This window comes from Neolamprologus brichardi, chromosome 16 (genome assembly GCF_056152115.1).
Source record: "Neolamprologus brichardi isolate AB-2024 chromosome 16, ASM5615211v1, whole genome shotgun sequence".
Classification (NCBI taxonomy): Eukaryota; Metazoa; Chordata; class Actinopteri; order Cichliformes; family Cichlidae; genus Neolamprologus; species Neolamprologus brichardi.
In genome coordinates, this window is record NC_142119.1 from 15,195,177 (window position 1) to 15,215,426 (window position 20,250).

A 20,250-nucleotide genomic window follows, 5' to 3' on the forward strand; every position below is an offset into this window, starting at 1 on the left:
AGAAGAACATGTGAGTAGTTGCTGTTAAAAAGCCTCATGGCAATGGGGATAAAGACCCTCCTGAACCTCTGAGTCCTGCAGTGCAGTGAGATGACCCTCTCACTGCAGTTCATCTTGTCCTGTGAGGATGCTTAGGTGGCTGTATTTATTGTTCTCCATTTTAGATTACAACTTCTTCCTCATCTGCTCTGCACAATGTCTGACTGACTCGACATCTTTGCAGACTGTCCTGCATTGTTTTGTTTTTTTAGGTCTGGTGAACTCTTTACCACCTCCTTGGTGTTGGTGTTCAGGAGAAGACTGTTGTCATTGCTTCAGTCAGTTAAATAAATCTATATTAATACATCACATTTTAACACAATGACCTTATATTGATTTATGACTTTTAATCATTAATTCAAATTTAAATAATCATGTTTGAAATATTTATTCAACTTTAAAAAATTAATTTCTGCTAGTTTTTTTCTGTGGCAAAAAATACTGTAAAATTATTATTAAATTTACATTTACATTACTTTTTTTTTTTACGTTCTCAAGGTCCATTTTGTGTAATTTCCCACTACCAGTGAACGCCTCTTTTTTCTTACGTCTCTGGCTCACTTCTGAACCTCCGCCCACTTTCCCCCGGATCGCTGCCCCGGTAAGCTGCTTCTCTTCTCTTTTCTTCTCTTCTCTGAAATGTTTATTATCTGTTTGAGTGATTCACCGAGTTGTTGTTAGTGATAGTGATGGGATTTCCGGCTCTTTTTAGAGATCCGGCTCTTTCGGCTCGGCTCACTAAAAAGAGCCGGCTCTTTCGGCTCCGAACCGGCTCTTCAGGTTGTTTTGTTGCTTTAATTATTTAATCATTAACAATAATATAAAATTATGCAGAAAAGGAATTACTAATGTAAAAAAAGTGGTTTTATTTATATATGTTTATATATGGCCCCTAGAGACAAAGCACGTACAAACTCTAAAGCATATACAAACTCCAAAAAGCACGTACAAACACATTTCTAGCGTTTACTGAACTTCCAAAACAGAGCTACCCAGATCACTTAAATTACACAATTGAAAACATGTGTGTATTGTTTGTGTATTTATAGACAAGCACTCATATTTATTCAAATAATTTAAAAAAAAAGTTCATTTACCTGTTACTACCACACACCAAATCCGGTTGTTGATACTTCCTGACTTGTGTAGCCACTAGGTAACAAAAGCTCAACACTGGGCCCAAGAAACCTGGAGCACTTCTGTTGTGTTTTGTACGTGTTTTGGAGTTTGTACGTGCTTCTGATTTTTTACATGTTTTGGAGTTTGTACGTGCTTCTGAGTTTGTACGTGCTTCTGAGTTTTTACGTGTTTTGGAGTTTTTACGCGTTTTGGAGTTTGTACATGCTTAGGAGTTTGTACGTGCTTTGTCTCTAAGGTCCACCATAAATATACTTTATTTATTCACTCCACATAAAATGTAATAAATAAATCACAAAAAACAACTATTTACATTTTAAACTTTTAACTATTTAAATTTTCAGCTTTTTCCTTTTAAACAAATTTAACGTGAAACAACACAAAACACTGCAAACCACAACACAATTAAATATAAATTAAAATATTAAAACAAAAAGAAGATGCACATTCTCTGTCATATGGGCCTGCATGATTTCTGAATCCTTTATCATCTGCAACTGAAAATAGCGGATGATTACTATACCTTTCTAATGTGACGTTGTTGTCCCTCGCTCTCTTTCTCTCTGGCTTTGTTCCTGTGCTACTGCAAGTGTAACTAACGCCCCTCCCCCCTCTGCCCAGCGCAAAGTACAGGCCGCGCATGCGGAGTTTAGCGGAAAAAAGGGCGAGAGAGAGGGTGAGAGAAAGAAAAAAAAAAAAAAAAAAAAAACCTCACGGCTCCCAATAAGGAGCCGGCTCGCGTCGTTCACTTCAAAGAGCCGGCTCTAAGAGCCATTCCGTTCGCGAACGACCCATCACTAGTTAGTGACTTAAAAAGCCAGTCAAAGTATAAGTCATATTAAAGCAATACAATGTCTGCTTTTTTAGTGAGAAGTTGTAAATTTTCTATTTTAAAGGAGTTTTCGAGAAGCTAGCCCTGACAACCCAATGCTAACGCCTAGCGCTTTTATAGACCCAGTTTGAAATGACAATGGTTCATTTGACTGTATGCTACACTTTATTGTGTTGTTTCATTAGCTTCATTCGGCGTGTTAGTATTTCTGAGTCTGTTACGGAAGGTGCAGTTAGTTCTAACAAATCAGTCGGTTAAAACCGCCTCATTATTTAGGCTGTAAGGGTATGTAACGTGCCGCCATTTTAGAACCATGGCGGTACATTACATAATTGAAGCGGCAGGTTCTGCAACTTTGAAGGAGCCATTTTACCGCCTCTGACCCAACAGCGGGAGAAAAAAACAGCCCATGAATTTGGATTTTCCTCCTGAGTACCCGGCCTTCGCGTTCTACGTGGGCCGGGTCCTCGGAAGGTCGGGTAGGCCGGAAGTAAACGGCTGGGGAAATTGGACGGTCTAGCCTTCTGATTAGCATCACCGCTGTCTCGGTGGAGTTGAATAAACTCGGCGTCTGCTCCTTGCTATCTAGGCGTAAATTCTCAACCATCTCATAATTATTTTTAATCAGTTTTCTGTTTGACGTTTAGTCAGCTGTGTGAAAACCAAGGAGGAACCCACCCGGGGGATTAATACAGTTTTATGTTATCTAATCACTTTAATCTCAGCCAAACCGATTTACTCACGAAAAAATAAAACACTGAAAAAAGCCAAACAATATTTTTTTTAGGTTGTCTAAGTGACTTATATATTACGTTTAACCCGGGTATCGAAAGTCCGCGGTGATCTGAAAATGATGTGCCGGAGTTGTGCCGTTCTCGGCGGCTTCAGTGACCCTCGAGCTCCCGGCTTGCTATCGAGCTGGTGGGTAACAGACGTCTCCAAAAACGTTGAAGCACTTTTGCAAATATGCAATATCTTGATAAACCGAGCAGATATTTGATGTTTACACAGGTACTTTCCCGCCTGAAAATATGTTAAAAGTTTATTTTGTGACTCAGAAAGATTAGTAAGAGTAACTTTAAAACTTAGTAGCGGCCGCCATTGTTGGAAACTGAAGTTTGGCTGGGCCGCATAGTCGTGTCCAAATTCATGGGCTGCATCCTCCTGAGGCCGCATTTGTAGACCGATTACGTCACAGCGACGCGCCGAAGGCTGTCCAAATTCGTAGACTCCTCCGAATGCAGCCGACAAATGCGTCGTCCTATTCCCCGAATTTGAAGGATGGGTCGGGTGTGTCCTTCCTGGCCCACCGTATCCCAGAATTCATAGCGCGGCCCAGCCAAACTCCAGTTTCCAGTAATGGCGGCCGCTACTAAGTTTTAAAATTACTCTTACTAATCTTTCTGGGTCACAAAATAAACTTTTAACATATTTTCAGGCGGGAAAGTAGCTGTGTAAACATCAAATATCTGCTCGGTTTATCAAGATATCGCATATTTACAAAAGTGCTTCGACGTTTTCGGAGCATCTGCTACCCACCAGCTCGATAGCTAGCCGGGAGCTCGAGGGTCACTGAAGCCGCCGAGAACGGCACAACTCCCGGCACATCATTTTGAGATCACCATGGAGTTTCGCTACTCAGGTTAAACGTAATATATAAGTCACTTTTTAGACAACCTAAAAATGTTATTGTTGGGCTTTTTTTCAGTGTTTTATTTGTTCGTGAGTAAATCGGTTTGGCTGAGATTAAAGTTATTAGATTAGATAAAATAACATTTTATTAATCCCCCGGGTGGGTTCCTCCGGGATTTTCACACACACAGAAAACTGATTAAACAGAAGTTTGAGACGGTCGAGAGTTTACGCTAGTGTCCTGTTATATTTTAGATAGCAAGGAGCAGACGGCCGAGTTTATTAAACTCAGAGACAGCGGTGACGCTAATCAGAAGGCTAGACTGTCCAATTTCCCCAGCCGTTTACTTCCGGCCCACGTAGACCGCGAAGGCCGGGTCCTCAGGAGGATGCAGCCCATGAATTTGGACACGTCTGTGTTGGGGGTTAATTAATGGAAGGGGGAGAGAGAGAGGATAAAATACATATTAAATACAAGAATAATAACATCTCTTAATGAGAAGGAGACTTTTCACATTTTTAAAAACTGTTTAACAAAAGCTTGTTTGTTCAGGCCCGCATTTAAATACAACCTAAATCTGCAGCTCTGTTTAACTTTTCACTTTATGAAAAATTAATGAAATAAAAAAGGCCACCTTCAAATAAATAAAATTCAGCAGTGGGCCATTAATATTACTAATAAGGTGTATAGATATTTATTTTAAAACATCAGCATATTAAATGATACTGTGTGCACTTGATAATATTTTCAGGAAGTAGAATTTGAATGCAGGCCACCTCAAATGTTAAAGCCTCCAAATATATCATACAAGTTAACTGAATCTTAACTGATGCTGATTTTAGTTGTCTGATTCTGTATTTTTTCCTCTTTGTCTTTTGTTACACAGAGTGAAATACATCGTGAGTTTTGCCTTTGCTGGTAAGTAAACAGTCATTGTAACTGAAGCAATATAAACCCGGCATTGTGTAACATGTTTAGCAATTAGCATACAATAGTTTGGCTTTTTGTGACATCCATTGACTGACAGGCAAAAACACATAGTCAGGATTTATAATCTGTAGCAGCAAAGCCCCCACACAGGACCTATGTCTCTCCCTGAAAATGTCCCTGAAGTTTAATACACCATTTATGTCTGATTTTAATTTTGATGGCTTCTCAAATCATACATGTTTTAGGTGAGTCAGTATAAGTGGTAACTTAAACACCACAGCTATTGATTTATATTGTGTCTCATATTCTGCTCAAGTATTACATTAAAGTCAGAACATGAGTGAATGGAAGTGGTAGCTTAAACACTTGAGCAATAATTTAAAAAAAATAAGTTAACCAAAGTTCTGAGTCGATAATCTTTGCTATATTAAAGCCAGTGTGTAATTTATGTAGACTATCATTTTTTGTATCCAATATTTTTAATATGAAATGAAATTTAAAGTTATGGTTTTTCAAATTTTATTAAAACTGACTTGTGATAGAAAATGTTGGAGCCACAAAGCTTCTTTGTAGGAAATATTTGGTATATCCTGCATTGTGCCAATAAATATTGGTGCCTATTCTTTGCACTTCTGTAGTAGTGAATGCTTTTATTACACATGTTATAGCCATGTGAGACCCTGCAACTAATGTTTTTCATGTTTAGAGTGCAGTAAGGTAAAGGCTTTAAGAAATCGAGGATCTTAATGGTTAATTTTTGTCACAGTAAGCTGGATTGAGTGTAAAGAGGGTCAAAAGTCTGAATCATTACACAGTGATCTGATTATTGTTTCGTTTCTCTAGACTGCTGATCTGATCGTCTTAGTCTGGTAAGTAAAGGTTGTGTTTGAAATACAGTGCTGGGAAAAGTCTTTCTTCCTTGCAGGTTTATTTTGTTTATGCTTTTGTCACATGTTTCATATCATCTAACAAGGAGAACCTGGATGAATACCAAAAAGCATTTTTAAAGTCATGATTTTTAAAGTCATGATTTTATGTATGAAGCAGAGAAAAACAAACCAGAACAACCTAAGATAATCTAATGAGCAACAAGTACCTGAAGCTTTTCCATCTGTCTCTGTTACAACACTGGTGATGGCAGCTACATTGTAGCCACAGCCACCCTGAGGTGCACTGACTGACTGGCGCCGGACACTGGCGCCACCAGGCCCTCTGACCACCACCAGTAGGCAACGGGTGAAGTGTCTTGCCCAAGGACACAGCCACCGAGACTGTCCGGGACTCGAACCGGCAACCTTCCGATAAGTCTTTAAAGCAGGTTTAAAGAAACTGTCTGCTCTAACCTCAGTGTGTGGTTTTTGTTGGACCACACAATATTTACAGTAAGTTATTGTAGCAGCACATCTTGGTTTAAGTTTCCAGACTCTGTTTGTTTTTGTTTTAATAGAATTTCAATGCAGGCCACCTCAAATGTTAAAGCCTACAAACATTACATACAAGGCATCATTTGTGATTGTTGTATGCTTTTAAATAGCAAATCACTGGTTATGATTTCTACTCTGTTATGTAATAGAACCTAAATTTTAGAACATTACATGACTAAGAAACTTGTGTGGCTTATTGCAAATGGATAAAATCTCATATTACCTTTATGAGGAGAGTGATTAAGGTGTAGAGAAAAAAAAAACAGTTGTTGTTGTTTGTATTCCAACTGTGGTAAACAAAGAAATTTCCTGAATCTTTTTGACTACAGAGAGTGATGCATTATTGACTCTGATGCTGATTTGAGTTGTCTCATTCTGTATTTTTGTCTTTTGTTATAGAGTGAACAGATCTTTGGTTTTGCCTTTGCTGGTAAGTAGACAGTGATGGTGATGTTTAGTAATTTACTTACAGTTTGGCTATGTGTGTCATCTTGCCATTTGCTCTGGGCAAAAACACATAGTCGGCATTTATAATCTGTAGCAGCAAACCCCCCACAGAGGACCTCTGACTGCCCCTGAAAATGTCCCTGAAGTTTAATAGCCCATTTATGTCTGATTTTCATTTATGATGACTTATCAAGTCCAAATGTAGCTAAATGTCAGAGTTGTCTTTATACAATTGTTCGATTTCTCATTATGTTTGTGGATTTAAGTATCAAACAAAACTATGAAAGTGCTTTAGGTGAGTATAGGTGGTAACTTAAACACTTAAGAGCACCACAGCTATCAATTTTTATTGTCTCTCATATTCCACTTATGAATTAGCATGAAGTCACAACACTAGAAGTATTTTGCCTGAGTGACTAGAAGTGATACTTTGACACTTAAGCAATAATAAAAAGTAAGAAAATCAAAAGTGTGAATAGGTATATTAAAGCCAGTATTTTAGAAGCAAATATAAATGTTCCCAAAAAGGGACATACTGCAAAATACATAAATATTCCTGCGAATAGGTACAATGGAAGGACTTTTTAGTATAATATTTTAAGAAATTTTAATTTCAATGACAAAACGATGTGCCACTGACATTGCTGTAACATGTCAGTATTTACTTGTATTTTGGATTTACATATTCAGACCAGACTAACTAAAACCTGGGGAGGTTTTCTGTTACTTCTGATTTAAACAATTATTTTGCATCCAATGTCTTTAATCTGAAATGAGATTAAAATTTGTGGTTCTTCACATTTTATTAGAAACATTTGGTATATCCTGCATTTGTGCCAACAAATATTTGTGCCTATTTTTTGCACTTCTGTAGTAATGAATGCTTTTGTTACACGTGATAGCCACGTGAGACCTAAAAATTAAGAGTACAGTTAAGTTTATAAAGGCTTAAAGAAATTGAGGATTTTACTAGTTATTTTATGACAAAGTAAATTTAATTGTGTGTGAAGAGGCTCAACAGTCTGAGTGATTAAACAGTGATCTGATATATTGTTTCCTTTCTCTAGACTACTGATCTGATCGTCTCAACGCTGGTAAGTAAAAGTTTTGTCTGAGGTACAGTCCTGGGAAAAGTATTTTTTCCTTGCAGATTCATTTTGTTTATGCTTTCTTTTTTTGTCACGTTTCAAAATCATCTAACAAGGATAACCTGATACACCTAAACCTGCCTATGTATACCTAAATACAAAAAGCAGTTTTAAAGGGATGATTTCATGTATAAAGTGGAGAAAAACACTAAGTTGCTGTAGCAGCACATCTTGGTTTGAGTTTATAGACTTCGTTTATTGTTTAAATAGAACGCAAGTGTCCTTATAACAGCTCCACCACCATTTGTTAAACATTGTCATTCAGTTCAGTCCAATACTTTACTGTAGAAATCTTAATTGTGTAAAGCTCTATGTACTGTATTTTTCAGATTACAAGGCATGTAAATAAATTAGTCTGTTTTTAAGCATAAGGTACATTAAGGTAAACAAAACAGTCAGATAATTTGATCTTCATTTAACTCATAGTAACTCTCAACATTGTTAATTTGTAGCCCAGAAAATACAGAACAATACACTCACTTTTTCAGTTAATTCCTCTTCCACAAATCCATCAAATTCTTGATGGGCTGATCAGTTTGAAATCTGCTTCGTAAGCATGTCTCTTAACAGTTGCCACGTCCTTGTACACACACCATACTATTATGTTAAAGCACCATACGAATTACTCCAAGAGGCTCCTGCCTATGGTAGCCATAATGCTCCAACAGTACAGCAAGCGGTGCAGCTTTGTAGCTTACCAAACTCTTACTAAATATTTGACAGAATTTTGAGCACCGTGTACCACATAAATCCAGTTCGAGGTCAGTAAGCACAACCAGAATCAATACATAATGCACACTGTTTATTTTATTTACCTATTTTAGAAAATGACAGGATTTTAAGTGCGCCTTATAGTCTGAAGAATATGGTAAAGCCAAGCTTATTGGAAATACCACTAATTCCAGTCCTTTTGTGTCTTACAGGTGACCTGCTGCAGACAACCCTCTCCCTCTATCATTATAAGCAATTCTGTCTGTCCTATCACTCTCCCGACTCTATCTAATTTGACAGCCATTCTATCTTGTATCCCTCTATCCCTACTGCTCTATCTAATTTGAAAGCCATTCTATCTTGTATCCCTCTATCCCTACTGCTCTATCTAATTTGAAAGCCATTCTATCTTGTATCCCTCTATCCCTACTGCTCTATCTAATTTTATGAGAACCCATTTTCAGAAATCCAAGTTTTCAGAAATTGTTATCAGAACTTTGTCGATCTGTATTCAGAATTCTGAGAGATCTCCACTCTCACTGCTCCTTCTTTCCTGTCCTCTCACATCCAGTCATTTTGTTAGAAATTACAAGTAAAGGTTGAATATACAGTAGTAGAATTACAGTAGACTTTATAGTAGAAACTACTTACACAGCCCTACATTTGCAGTTTTAGTCTCAGCATTACACTTTGTAATAAACACTGATAGTTTGGCTTACAGGTGAAATTACCTGAATATACCTTTTTAAAGGTTTATTTGTAATAAGATAATCTTGTTATTCTGTAATATATCCAAAGTGCTATATTCACATAAATATTAGATTATTTCAAATACATTTGGCTAGTTGTTTCATTGACTATAACATTTGACTGCAGTAAGTGTGTACTATTATTATTTAAAGACAAAGCCATTTCTGTTACTGAGTGTAAGTGTTCAGCTGCAGTTATCATCGAGAAGCTGCCCTGAGGACCCAGACTTCCTGTTTCCTGACTGCTGCAGAACATTCAGCTGAAGAATCCTCATTGCCTCTCATTCGATCACCACACCACCACAGCTGTTTATATTTGCTTTAAAATTTAGATATCTGAAAGATTTGCAGTACCTCTACTTAAAAGCTAAGAGTTTTATTATAGTATTTTGATTGTTGCTATTTTTTCTGCATATCCATATACAGATTAACCAGTCTGGTTAAAAGAAATATATGTAAGATTTTGAAAAAGCTAAAATAAAACTGAGCCAAGTGTTTTGAGAGACCTTTGAATATCTTTCATATTGAGTTTAGATTAAAGTCAACCTTGTACATCTATTACAGATTCACAAGAACATTTGAGTAACTGTACATTTATCAGATTCAATAGTAGAAGAGCTACACGTTTTTCAGTGTTTCCAGGTTGAGTTCTGTTTATATTTGTGTATAAATACATATCAGCTCCAGTTTGTACTTAAGCAAAATGCCAAGAAAAGGTCAAAGATCACAGGCCCAGAAGCTTAGATGGCAAAAGGAGAAAGAACAGGTAAATGTTTCTCAGAGTGGTGAGCAGGTAAAGGTGTCTGTTACAAGTATTCCCAGTCCAGAAGTGCAGCGCAGTGTTCAGACATCCGCAGTGTCCTATGCAGACGTGGTAAAGAGAGGTGCTCAGTCAGTGTCTGTACCAAAGGCTAAAGTACAGCAGGTAATCCAGACAGAACCCCAGGTAACTGTGCAAACGCAGCATGATGGAGAAGCTCCAGGACCGTCTCATGTACAGGTTACAAACAGTGAAACTCATTCACGAGTGAGTAGCATCTGTGCATCCCGAAGCCAGGCTTCTGCTAAGTATGGAAAGTACCGGAATCAGCAATGCATGGCTAATAGTTTGGTTTTCCTGTCATTCTTACACGAGGATGAATTCATTACCAGAGCAGATCTTAACCGTGTGTTGGACAAAGGCCATGACGTGTATTCAGATGCCAGAAAGAGGTTTGTGCACAGTGTGTTTCTAGCCTGTGATGAGCTTCCCACAGTGGTCACCAGCCGCAGACGCGAGTATCAAGTGGACATGTCTCAGTTTGCTCGTTACGGCACATTTGATGGTACCGATCATCTTCCGAGCCTTGAACAGGGACTACAGTGTTTGGCTTCAAACATTCGCTATGCTTTGCTAGTCATGGGAGGAACAGTCATCGCAGTTTGCAGGCTGACTTCAGGTGAATACGCATACTTTGACCCTCACCCACGTAAGTCTACAGGAATGCCATTGTCACTAAGTGTAAGTGGTGGAACTGCAGTTCTGTTAAAGTTCACACGTCTTAACGACATGATTGACAGGATCAAATGCTTATACCGAATGTTTAGCATCGCACCAACCTGCACTTATGAGCTACAGCCTGTTGAGTTTCACAGTGAAAACGCCGTTGACCAAAGAGATGCTAATCAAAACACCGAATACAGACAACCAGCTACAAGTGTTCCAGTACCAACTTTAGATCAACCTGTTTTTGAGGTAAACTCCCAAACATCTCCTGAGCAGACACGTAAAACTACGAGTTTAACCACTGAAGTGACGTCATCCAGAGTGGATCACTCGAATGAGACAGCTGCTCCCGAAAAAGGCCATTGTCCTTCTGATTATTCACATAAAGAAACCTCTGCATCTTCTGTGACAGAAACTCAGGTAGCATCAGATTCTGTTTCTCAGAATGATTCAAACACTGCCTCCTGTTCAACTAAGACAGCAGAAGAACTCTCACATAAACTGCTGAAATATAATAAACACCAAAGGAAAAAAATGAGGAGAAGACTATTGTCCCAAGAAAAACTACCACAAAGGAAGGAAAATCAGAAAAAGAAAGAAAGGCAAATGTACACTTTGGATGAAAGCTTTAAAGCAAAGAAAAAAAATTCCAGTATAAAGTCTAATGATCCTGATCACAGACAGAAGAAAAGAGTGTACAAAAGTGACCTGTATAAACTAAATGCTACATATAGAGAGAAACAGACAGAATATTTCAGACAGCTCTATAGACAAAGAGATAAAATTAGAGAGAGAAAAAGAGAATGTGTCATAAGGACATATAAAGACAACCCTATAGTCAGAGAAAAACAGAAGGAACGTATAAGAAGTGCATATAAAGATTCTCCCATATTCAGAGAAAAACAGAAGGAACGTATAAGAAGAACATATGAAGATTCTCCCATATTCAGAGAAAAACAGAAGGAACGTATAAGAAGTGCATATAAAGATTCTCCCATATTCAGAGAAAAACAGAAGGAACGTATAAGAAGAACATATAAAGATTCTCCCATATTCAGAGAAAAACAGAAGGAACGTATAAGAAGAACATATAAAGATTCTCCCATATTCAGAGAAAAACAGAAGGAACGTATAAGAAGAACATATAAAGATTCTCCCATATTCAGAGAAAAACAGAAGGAACGTATAAGAACAACCTACAGAACTTGTGCAGAATTCAGAAAGAAACATAAAGCTTACATGAAGTCATATGTATATAATCTTTATAAAGAAAGTGAAGAATTTAAACAGAAAAAAAGATCTTATATCACTAAACGTTATGGAGACGAGAGACGATTTCAGCAACAACACAAGGACAATATGAGAGAACGAATGAGAGTAAAATATTGGGACAGTTTTTCTTTTAGACAGATGCATAATATCAGCTGTGCAATGAACATAAAAAGAAAATATCGTCAGATGCATCGACCAGCTGAAAGTTTACAGTGTCATCCAGATAACACTTTAATGAATGAGGCCATATCTCGTTTCAGATCAAACATTAAGTCAGCACCATCGTATGTTTGTACTGTTTGTCTAAAAGCTTCTTTTCCTAATCAGGTGAAAATCTGCAAAAGAGCAAATTACTCAAAACACCAAACTGTAGCTCACCAGTGTCTAACTGGTAAATTTGTTCATGTGTGTGATGAAGCATGTCATGATCAATGCAGCTTTCCTATTGAGAGAAAAAGGGAGTATATCTGTCACACATGTCACAGTTCCCTCAAAAGTGGACGCATGCCAAGGCTTGCTGCTGTCAATGGTTTAGAACTGCAGGATATTCCAGCTGAACTGTGTGATCTCAACATTCTGGAGAGACATCTGATTGCCAAATGCATACCTTTTGCTAAGATTATTCCACTTCCAAAGGGCAGACAAAGACTCATACGTGCTAATGTGGTGTGTGTACCATCTGAAGTCCAACAAACAGTTGACTGTTTACCCAGACTCAGAAGCCAATCACAGATAATGAGGATCAAGTTGAAAAGACGACTGTGCTACAAAGGCCATCAGCTGTTCCAGACTGTCACCTGGTCTAAACTCATTGAAGCCCTGCGTAAACTCAAACAGATTCACCCACAGTACACAGATGTTGTTATCAGAGATGATGCATTGCTTTGTGATCCAACGTTACCTGATGATGACAGCAGTGATGAAGCCAGCATGGGAAGTGATGATTATGATGAAGCAGATTTAATGGAAATTGACAAGTATGAAAAATATGCCCTTTTGTGCGAAGGTGAGTCTGAAAGTGAACAAGATATTAATATGCAATCCTGTGATGAACAACCAGAGGAAATCAATCCAGATGAACCAGAAAGTGATTTGAACAATGGAGGTTTTGCTCTAGAAAGTTGTCTGCAGCCTGTAGACATTTCAGAAGAGATTCTCTGTTTCAGTGATAACACATATTGTGTGGCTCCTGCAGAAAGAAACAATCCTGTTAGCTTCTTCAGAACTCCTCATTTGGAAGCCATGGCATTTCCTATGCAGTTTCCTACTGGTCAGAATACACTGGATGAAAAGAGACTTCTTAAACTCACACCAAGTGCTTACTTCAAGTCAAGGCTTTTCAACATTGATGCAAGATTTGCTAAAGACACAAATTACCTATTTTTCTCACAGTTTGTTACTGAAATACACTTGGCTAATTCCAGCATGACAATACAGTTAAGGAAAGGTAAAACTATGACCAAAGATGGACGCAAAATCACATCAGGAATGTTATAAAGTAAGACAGAAGTAGAGAAGCTGGTAAGAAATAAAGATGCAATCAGATTTATGCAGCCACTCAGAGGAACTCCAGCTTACTGGCAGAAAACTACCAAAGATTTATTCAGTATGGTTCGTCAAATAGGAACACCTCAGTTCTTTGTCACTTTCTCTGCTGCTGAGATGAGATGGCCTGAAGTGATTCAAGCAATAAAGAGACAGCAAGGTGAAGAGGTTGATTTTGAAGCCCTGGACTGGTCAGAAAAGTGTGAAATCCTAAGATCAAATCCAGTAACCACCATGCGAATGTTTGATAAGCGTGTTGAGGCTTTGTTCAGAGATTTGCTTTTTTCTCCTGCACAGCCCCTTGGTGAAATCATTGATTACTTTTACAGAGTTGAGTTCCAGCACAGAGGTAGTCCGCATATACACATGTTGCTGTGGATTAGAGAAAAGGTAGAAGTAGATGTGGACGATGACCAAACGGTCTGTGACTTTGTGGACAGATACATCTCAGCTCAACTCCCTGATCCAGAAAAACAACCTGAACTGCACAAAAAAGTCAGTGAACTACAAAAGCACAGCAAAAACCACACAAAGACATGCTTTAAGAGTGTGAACTCTGGTTGTAGATTTGGGTTTCCAAAACCACCAGCCACAAGAACAATGATTGTGAGACAGGATGAGGATTCAAACACTGAAGCTGCAAAAGCCAAACTCAGACCTTTGTTGAACCTGCTGAAGGAACCTGAAGCTGCTTCGCTCACCATAGAGCAGATTCTGTCACGATGCAACTTGACAATGAATGAGTATGAACAATGCCTCCAAGACATAAACAAGAAAACAGCTCTGATTCTGAAACGTGACCCAAAGGAGTGTTGGATCAACAATTACAACCCAGACCTGCTTGAAGCCTGGAACTCTAATTTAGATGTCTCATTAATTTTGAATGCCTATTCATGTATAGAATACCTCTGTAAATATATAACGAAGAAAGAATCTGGCCTCTCTGAATACCTGAAGACAGTTCTTGATAACTCTGCAAAGAACACGGTCAATGAATGTGATGAAATGAGAGCTGTGATGCAGGCTTACTCAAAAAAGAGAGAAATCAGCGCACAGGAGTGTGTGACCTAAAAATGAAAAAATGTTCCCGCAGTGTTGTATTTGTACCAACAGATGATAACCCAGTAAAAATGAGTCGCCCGATGAGCTACCTGGAAAGCACAACACAAGACAGTTGTAATATTTGGATGACAAGTTTGAGTGATAAATACAAATGCAGACCTGAGACACCAGAATATGAGGAAATGTCACTGGCTGATTTTGCTGCCTTGTGCAGGTTGGTGAGTGGTCCAAATGAAGGAAAAGATGTGCTTCCTCTTCTAAACCAGCTTGGATTTGTACAAAGGCGAAAGAATGATAAACCAGCTATAATCAGGTATTACCACTGCTCACAAGAAAACGATCCTGAGCAATATTATGGACGACTGTTGAGACTTTACCTTCCACACAGATCAGAGCAGGAACTGAAACCACAAGGGTTCCAAACCTATCAGTCCTTCTACAACTCAGGTTGTGTACGACTTCCATGTTCAGACCACAGTGAGTCTGTGAAAAGGATTGTAAAGAGAAATAAAGACAAGTATGAGAAGAACTCTGAGGATATTGAGAGTGCACTGGAAGAGTTTGAACAAAATAGGGATGTTGTGATCGATGAATGGTGTAATCTTGCTCCTGAATCGGAAGTTGTGAGGCTGCAATGTGATGAGAATCTTCCTGAGAGACATTCTGATGATGAGAACGAACAGGAGAATGTTCCCGACTACAGTCGTCAGTCTGATGCTGTAACAGAGATCAGAGCCATCAGAGAACAACCTGCAGTAGATCCAGCTGTGGTACGTGTAATGTATCAGAATCTGAACCAAAAGCAGGCCTGCGTGTTCTATGCTATAAGAGACTGGTGTATTCAGCGAGTTTGTGGTTTGAACCCAGATCCATTTTTCTTCTATATCAACGGTGGTGCAGGAACTGGAAAGTCACATCTGATTAAGTGTATTCACTCTGAAGCATCAAAGATCCTGAGCAGACTGCCTTCTAATGCAGAAGAAGCTGACATATCAAATCCAACTGTTTTACTGACTTCATTTACCGGGACAGCAGCTTTTTCTATCAATGGCTCTACATTACATTCTCTACTGAAACTACCCAGGAGTCTGAAACCACCCATTCAAGGACTTGGTAATCAACTGGATGAAGTCAGATCTGAGCTTATAAATGCTGAAATTATTGTTATTGATGAGATTTCAATGGTTTCAAAACCCCTTTTTGCCTATGTGGATGCAAGACTGAAACAAATCAAAGGCACTCAGAGACCTTTTGGTGGAATGTCAGTTTTAGCTGTTGGAGATTTTTACCAGCTGCCACCAGTGCGACAGTCTAAACCTCTGTGTGTTTATGATCCAGAACAGATTGACCTATGGCAGGAACATTTTCAGATGATCACTCTAACCGAGATCATGCGTCAGAAAGATGATGTGGCCTTTGCAGAGATGTTGAACAGGATTAGAGTGAAAGAAAAGACAGATGAGCGTTCTCAGTGCGACAGAGATTTGTTGTCACAGGCTGTGACTGCACCAGAAGAATGTCCAACTGAGGTCTTACACATTTATGCCACCAACAAGAATGTGGAATCCCATAACACAGATACCCTGAAGAAGCTTCATTCAAACATCATAATCATCACTGCAGACGATTTCCAGAAGGATAAATGTACAGGCAGAATGGCACGAAGAGACAAACCATTTACAGGTGGGCGAAATAATTTACCTGACACTCTGAACGTTGCTGAAGGAGCTCGAGTGATGCTGACCAGAAACTTGGACACACTAAACGGTTTAGTCAATGGTGCTTTTGGTATACTGATAAAGGTGGTGAGATCTGAAAATGATGGACAAATAATTAAACTGGGGCTCAGAATGGACAACCGGCAGTCTGTAAGAAGCAACCGCAGTGCTAATGCAGCATCTGATGATCTGGTTTACATTGAGAGAGCAGAGGAGAGTCTGAAGTTTAAAGGAGCAGTACGCAGACAGTTTCCTGTAAAGCTAGCATTCGCCTGCACAATTCACAAAACTCAGGGTCTTACAACACAGACAGCTGTAGTTTCAATGAAGAACATTTTTGAACCAGGTATGGCTTATGTTGCTCTCAGCAGGGTGACATCTCTCAGTGGACTCTATTTACAGGACTTGGATGAGAACAAGATTTATACCAATCCTGAGGTAACTGCAGCGCTCCAAACCATGAGACAAGCCAGTGTTGAGGAAATGATGCCTCTTCTTCAGGTCAGAAAAACAGCCAGCAGACCTGACACTCTTACACTGATCCATCACAATACGGAGGGTTTGCCATCTCACATCAGTGACATCAAGAGTCATCATGAAATGTGTTTAGCAGATGTTTTGTGTCTCACAGAGTCTCACCTCCAAGGCTCCTTTGTTGCAGATAGTCTTCATTTGGACGGCTACACCATGTTCAAACGCAACAGACATGTGTCCTACACAAACTTTCCTCACATGGCCAGCAGAAGTGGTGGTGGAGTTGTTGTGTATTTGAGGAATCATTTTCAGGTTCAGGTAAAACAGTATCTGCATAATGTCACTGATCTTGAGTTTTTAGTGTTGAAGGTTCAGGCTCCATTCCCTGCGCTCATTGCTGTTGTGTACAGACCCCCTGACTACAGTTTGACACCGTTCATGCAAAACCTGGTAAGTCTTTTAGATTCACTTGAAATAATGGACTGTCACCCAATAATTGTGTGTGGAGATTTTAATGAGAACCAGTTACAGAGTGGAAGAAAACAGATTCTGGAGCAGTTTCAGTCGAGAGGGTATTCACAGCTGATCACTTCTGCCACTACAGACAAGAACACCCTGCTTGACCTCATTTTTATTTCTCAGCCACAGCTGAGAGCTCTCAATTCAGGTGTCCTGAGAACATATTACAGTTACCACAACCCTGTGTTTTGTGTCCTGTCCTTGAGCCAATCATGAAGTCGTGTGGTGAGTTTTGAAACAATTACAGATCATGTTTGTTACAGAGTTTACTGATTGTAGAGCATGAAAAAGATTTTTCATTGAAAAAAGTGTCTTCCCTACTCTGTCTGTCAGAAGACCCTTTCTTATTGCAATGTTATTAATCATTTCACCAAATCATTGGCTGAACTTCATGCAAAGCAGGGAACATCTGCTATCATGCACCTCTGATCTGAAATGTGCTGCAACATTTATTAAACCAACATCATTTTTTTTATTCTCATGTTTTAAATGATCAAATCTTTTTACTGTGACGTATGTAGCTCAACAAACAAGATCTTCCCCTCCAAGGGCTTTAAAATATGAAATAGTAAATAAATAAATCCCAGATAAATGCAGGTATTTATTATGGGTCACATGAATAAATACAGACAATTATATTTTCTTGATTATAGTAGATTTTGTAGAATCAAAATATTTTGAGATGAATGAGTTTTTGCTTATCATGTTTTACAGGTAAAAAATGTCAAAAGTTTTAAACTATCTTTAGGCTACCAGAGATGTCTATAATGATACATTATGTAGAGAAAAACATTAGTACAGCTTACAGAATATGTATAAAAACTGATTTAGAAGTAAATGGATAGTTTTCTGAATGTTCCCGACTACAGTTTAACACCACCCACCCAGCTCAGCCCCCAAGTGTCTATGTAATGCTGGTATGGTGTGTGAGTTTGACTTGGCCTTTATCCGGGTGGGTTTGGGTTTGGGTGGATAAAGGCCAAGTCAGAATTCTCTGAGCAGCTGGAAAAAGCTGCAAATAAACAAAGACATCAGAAAGTGTGGGCTTTAGGTGTAGCCCACGCTTTCTGATGCACTAATTAGACTTAGTAACCGACACCCCATACCAGCATTACATAGACACTTGGGGGCTGAGCTGGGTGGGTGGTGTTAAAAGCACTTGTTTTGTAGATGTATTTTTTCAGACAGGGCACAGTCTCCTTTGTGGCAAAACCTTCAAACTTCACCATCCTCAGCTGAAACAACAACATCTTAACACCATCTTCATGAACTGCTGAGCCAAACCTGATCCATCAGTGCTGGACTGCACAGATAACTACATGCCACACAGACACTGCTGTTTTATGAACTGCCATACCAGTGTGTCTTCAATGGAGAAGATGACACACCCATCACCTGACCTCCTGCCTGATCTGGAGACCATCATCATGCTGCCCTCTGAGACCATCAATGATGACTCATACTGAGGAAACTGTATTTCCTGTCAGAGATGCTCAGTGATCCTCAGAGCAGAGAGAGGTATGATTCTTTATCTTTGATAAAAAAAAAAATGTCAGTGTTTTTAATTCAATTAATTAATTTAAATCCTGTTTATTGCATAAATAATTCCACACTGAAATGATTATACTTGTTGACACTTTTTGAGTTTTAATTCACATTATGGATTACAAATCTATACTTTTCCTACTCTGTCTCTCTGTGCAGGTATTGCTGTCTTCTGAGTTCTTCAGTGTCCCAACTGAGACATTCAAACCTCATTGCAGAGCTCATGTCTTTCCTCACCATCATGTGAGTGTGAGATTGCTCTGGATTCTGGTTATGTGGCCTGCAGTACCTATAAGGTATTTCAATATTGTTTATTGTATAACTTATTTGTAGTTTTTAGGCCTTAACACAAATAAAATGTTCCTTTTTCTGTATTTTTTAGAACAAGCTCGTCCAGTGTGCCTGCATTCCAGCTTCTTAGACTCTACGGAAGTGGACAGAGTATCAGTGTTTGACCACTCTTACAGACACCGACTTCTGTCAACTCACTTCTACTGATCAGGCACCTCACTCCAGGAAGACAGAGGGCTGCAAGCCCGTCATCATTTCCAGTGTGGCTTTGTATTCTTGGGGTAGCATCAGATTTTTCCCACAAATATTCAAAGGTAACACTTGTTTTAAGCTTAGTTATTAAATCAAAAGTCTTCCCTTGTGTTATGTCTGTGAAGGTTCTTATGGTGTCCTTTGATGTAGTCTCCCTCTTCACTTGCATACCCACTACAGAGGCAGTGGAGACTGTCAGAAAATGACTACAAGAACACAGCTCCTTGGAAGACAGGACCAACTTCACACCCGATCAGATTTGCACACTGTTAGACCTCTGCCTTACCACTACATATTTCAAATACACTTCATAAGCGCATGGCACAACATAGAAGAGCCACCTCCACGGGACAAGACTCAGCAGTGCATCTGCATCTAAAGGACAAAGGTCACTCTTTCGAGGATGCCAATGTTCACATTTTGGACAGAGAGGACATGGTTTGAAAGAGGAGTGAAAGAAGCCATTTACGTCCACTGTGAGCGACCATCTTTGAACAGAGGCGGTGGTTTACGACACCAACTGTCTGCCATCTATAATCCAGTTTTGAGATCCCTTCCCAGACACCTTAACGCCCACTCACATCCTGGGCCATCTGACCTCAGGAAATCACATGATAGGGTGGGGCCAGGTTTCACAATAAGCTCACCCGAAACCCTGGCTGATTGGGACCCATACCCACTTTCACACCTTGGCTCATGTGATTAGGTAGAGGATCATCAGGGGGTCCTTTGTCCCTCTTTGGGGGGAAACTCCCATTGGTTTTAAATCTGGGACTCTCCACCATTTGACCTTAGAACTGAAGAAGCTTCTCGGATGAGAGGTGAAACGTCTTCAAGCAACTTAAAGAAGTCCAGACGCTTTTCTTTCCAAGCTCATTAGACTTCCCTTGTGTTAATTACATTTTATTTGTTGTTGTTTTCTTTTAGATTTATATGCAGTGATTGGATGTGGTGGAGCTTTGTTAACTGTGTGTAAAACATCTGTTTGTGATGATATTTACAATGAGGCTTTAAGGTGACAGTTTCCATGTTATTT

At 39.1% G+C, this 20,250-nt stretch overlaps 1 protein-coding gene and 1 long non-coding RNA gene across 3 annotated transcripts; both read left to right on the forward strand.

The window, feature by feature from the left end:
* The first annotated feature begins 569 nt into the window (after positions 1–569).
* On the forward strand, positions 570–9,553 carry LOC148098219 (uncharacterized). The gene is made up of 6 exons (XR_015716579.1): positions 570–640; positions 4,528–4,559; positions 5,415–5,440; positions 6,395–6,425; positions 7,510–7,536; positions 8,514–9,553. It is a non-coding gene; the product is annotated as an uncharacterized LOC148098219 (long non-coding RNA).
* Positions 9,554–14,131: 4,578 nt separating this feature from the next.
* LOC148098220 (uncharacterized) lies at positions 14,132–19,964 on the forward strand. Of its 2 annotated transcripts, XM_087830045.1 has the most exons (5): positions 14,132–17,351; positions 18,297–18,644; positions 18,831–18,967; positions 19,054–19,276; positions 19,395–19,964. In XM_087830045.1, the coding sequence occupies exon 1, from the start codon at positions 14,427–14,429 to the stop codon at positions 17,340–17,342; it is 2,916 nt and encodes a 971-aa protein (XP_087686171.1). In that variant the 5' UTR covers positions 14,132–14,426; the 3' UTR covers positions 17,343–17,351; positions 18,297–18,644; positions 18,831–18,967; positions 19,054–19,276; positions 19,395–19,964. The 2 variants fall into 2 exon arrangements, with proteins under 2 accessions (XP_087686171.1, XP_087686172.1); XM_087830046.1 differs by lacking the exons at positions 18,297–18,644; positions 18,831–18,967; positions 19,054–19,276; positions 19,395–19,964 and having other exon boundaries at positions 14,132–16,098; positions 16,536–16,579.
* Positions 19,965–20,250: the final 286 nt, after the last annotated feature.

Bases quoted from the DNA above. Each gene is read 5' to 3' on its own strand.
- LOC148098220 (XM_087830045.1), top strand. From the start codon at position 14,427: ATGAAAAAATGTTCCCGCAGTGTTGTATTTGTACCAACAGATGATAAC.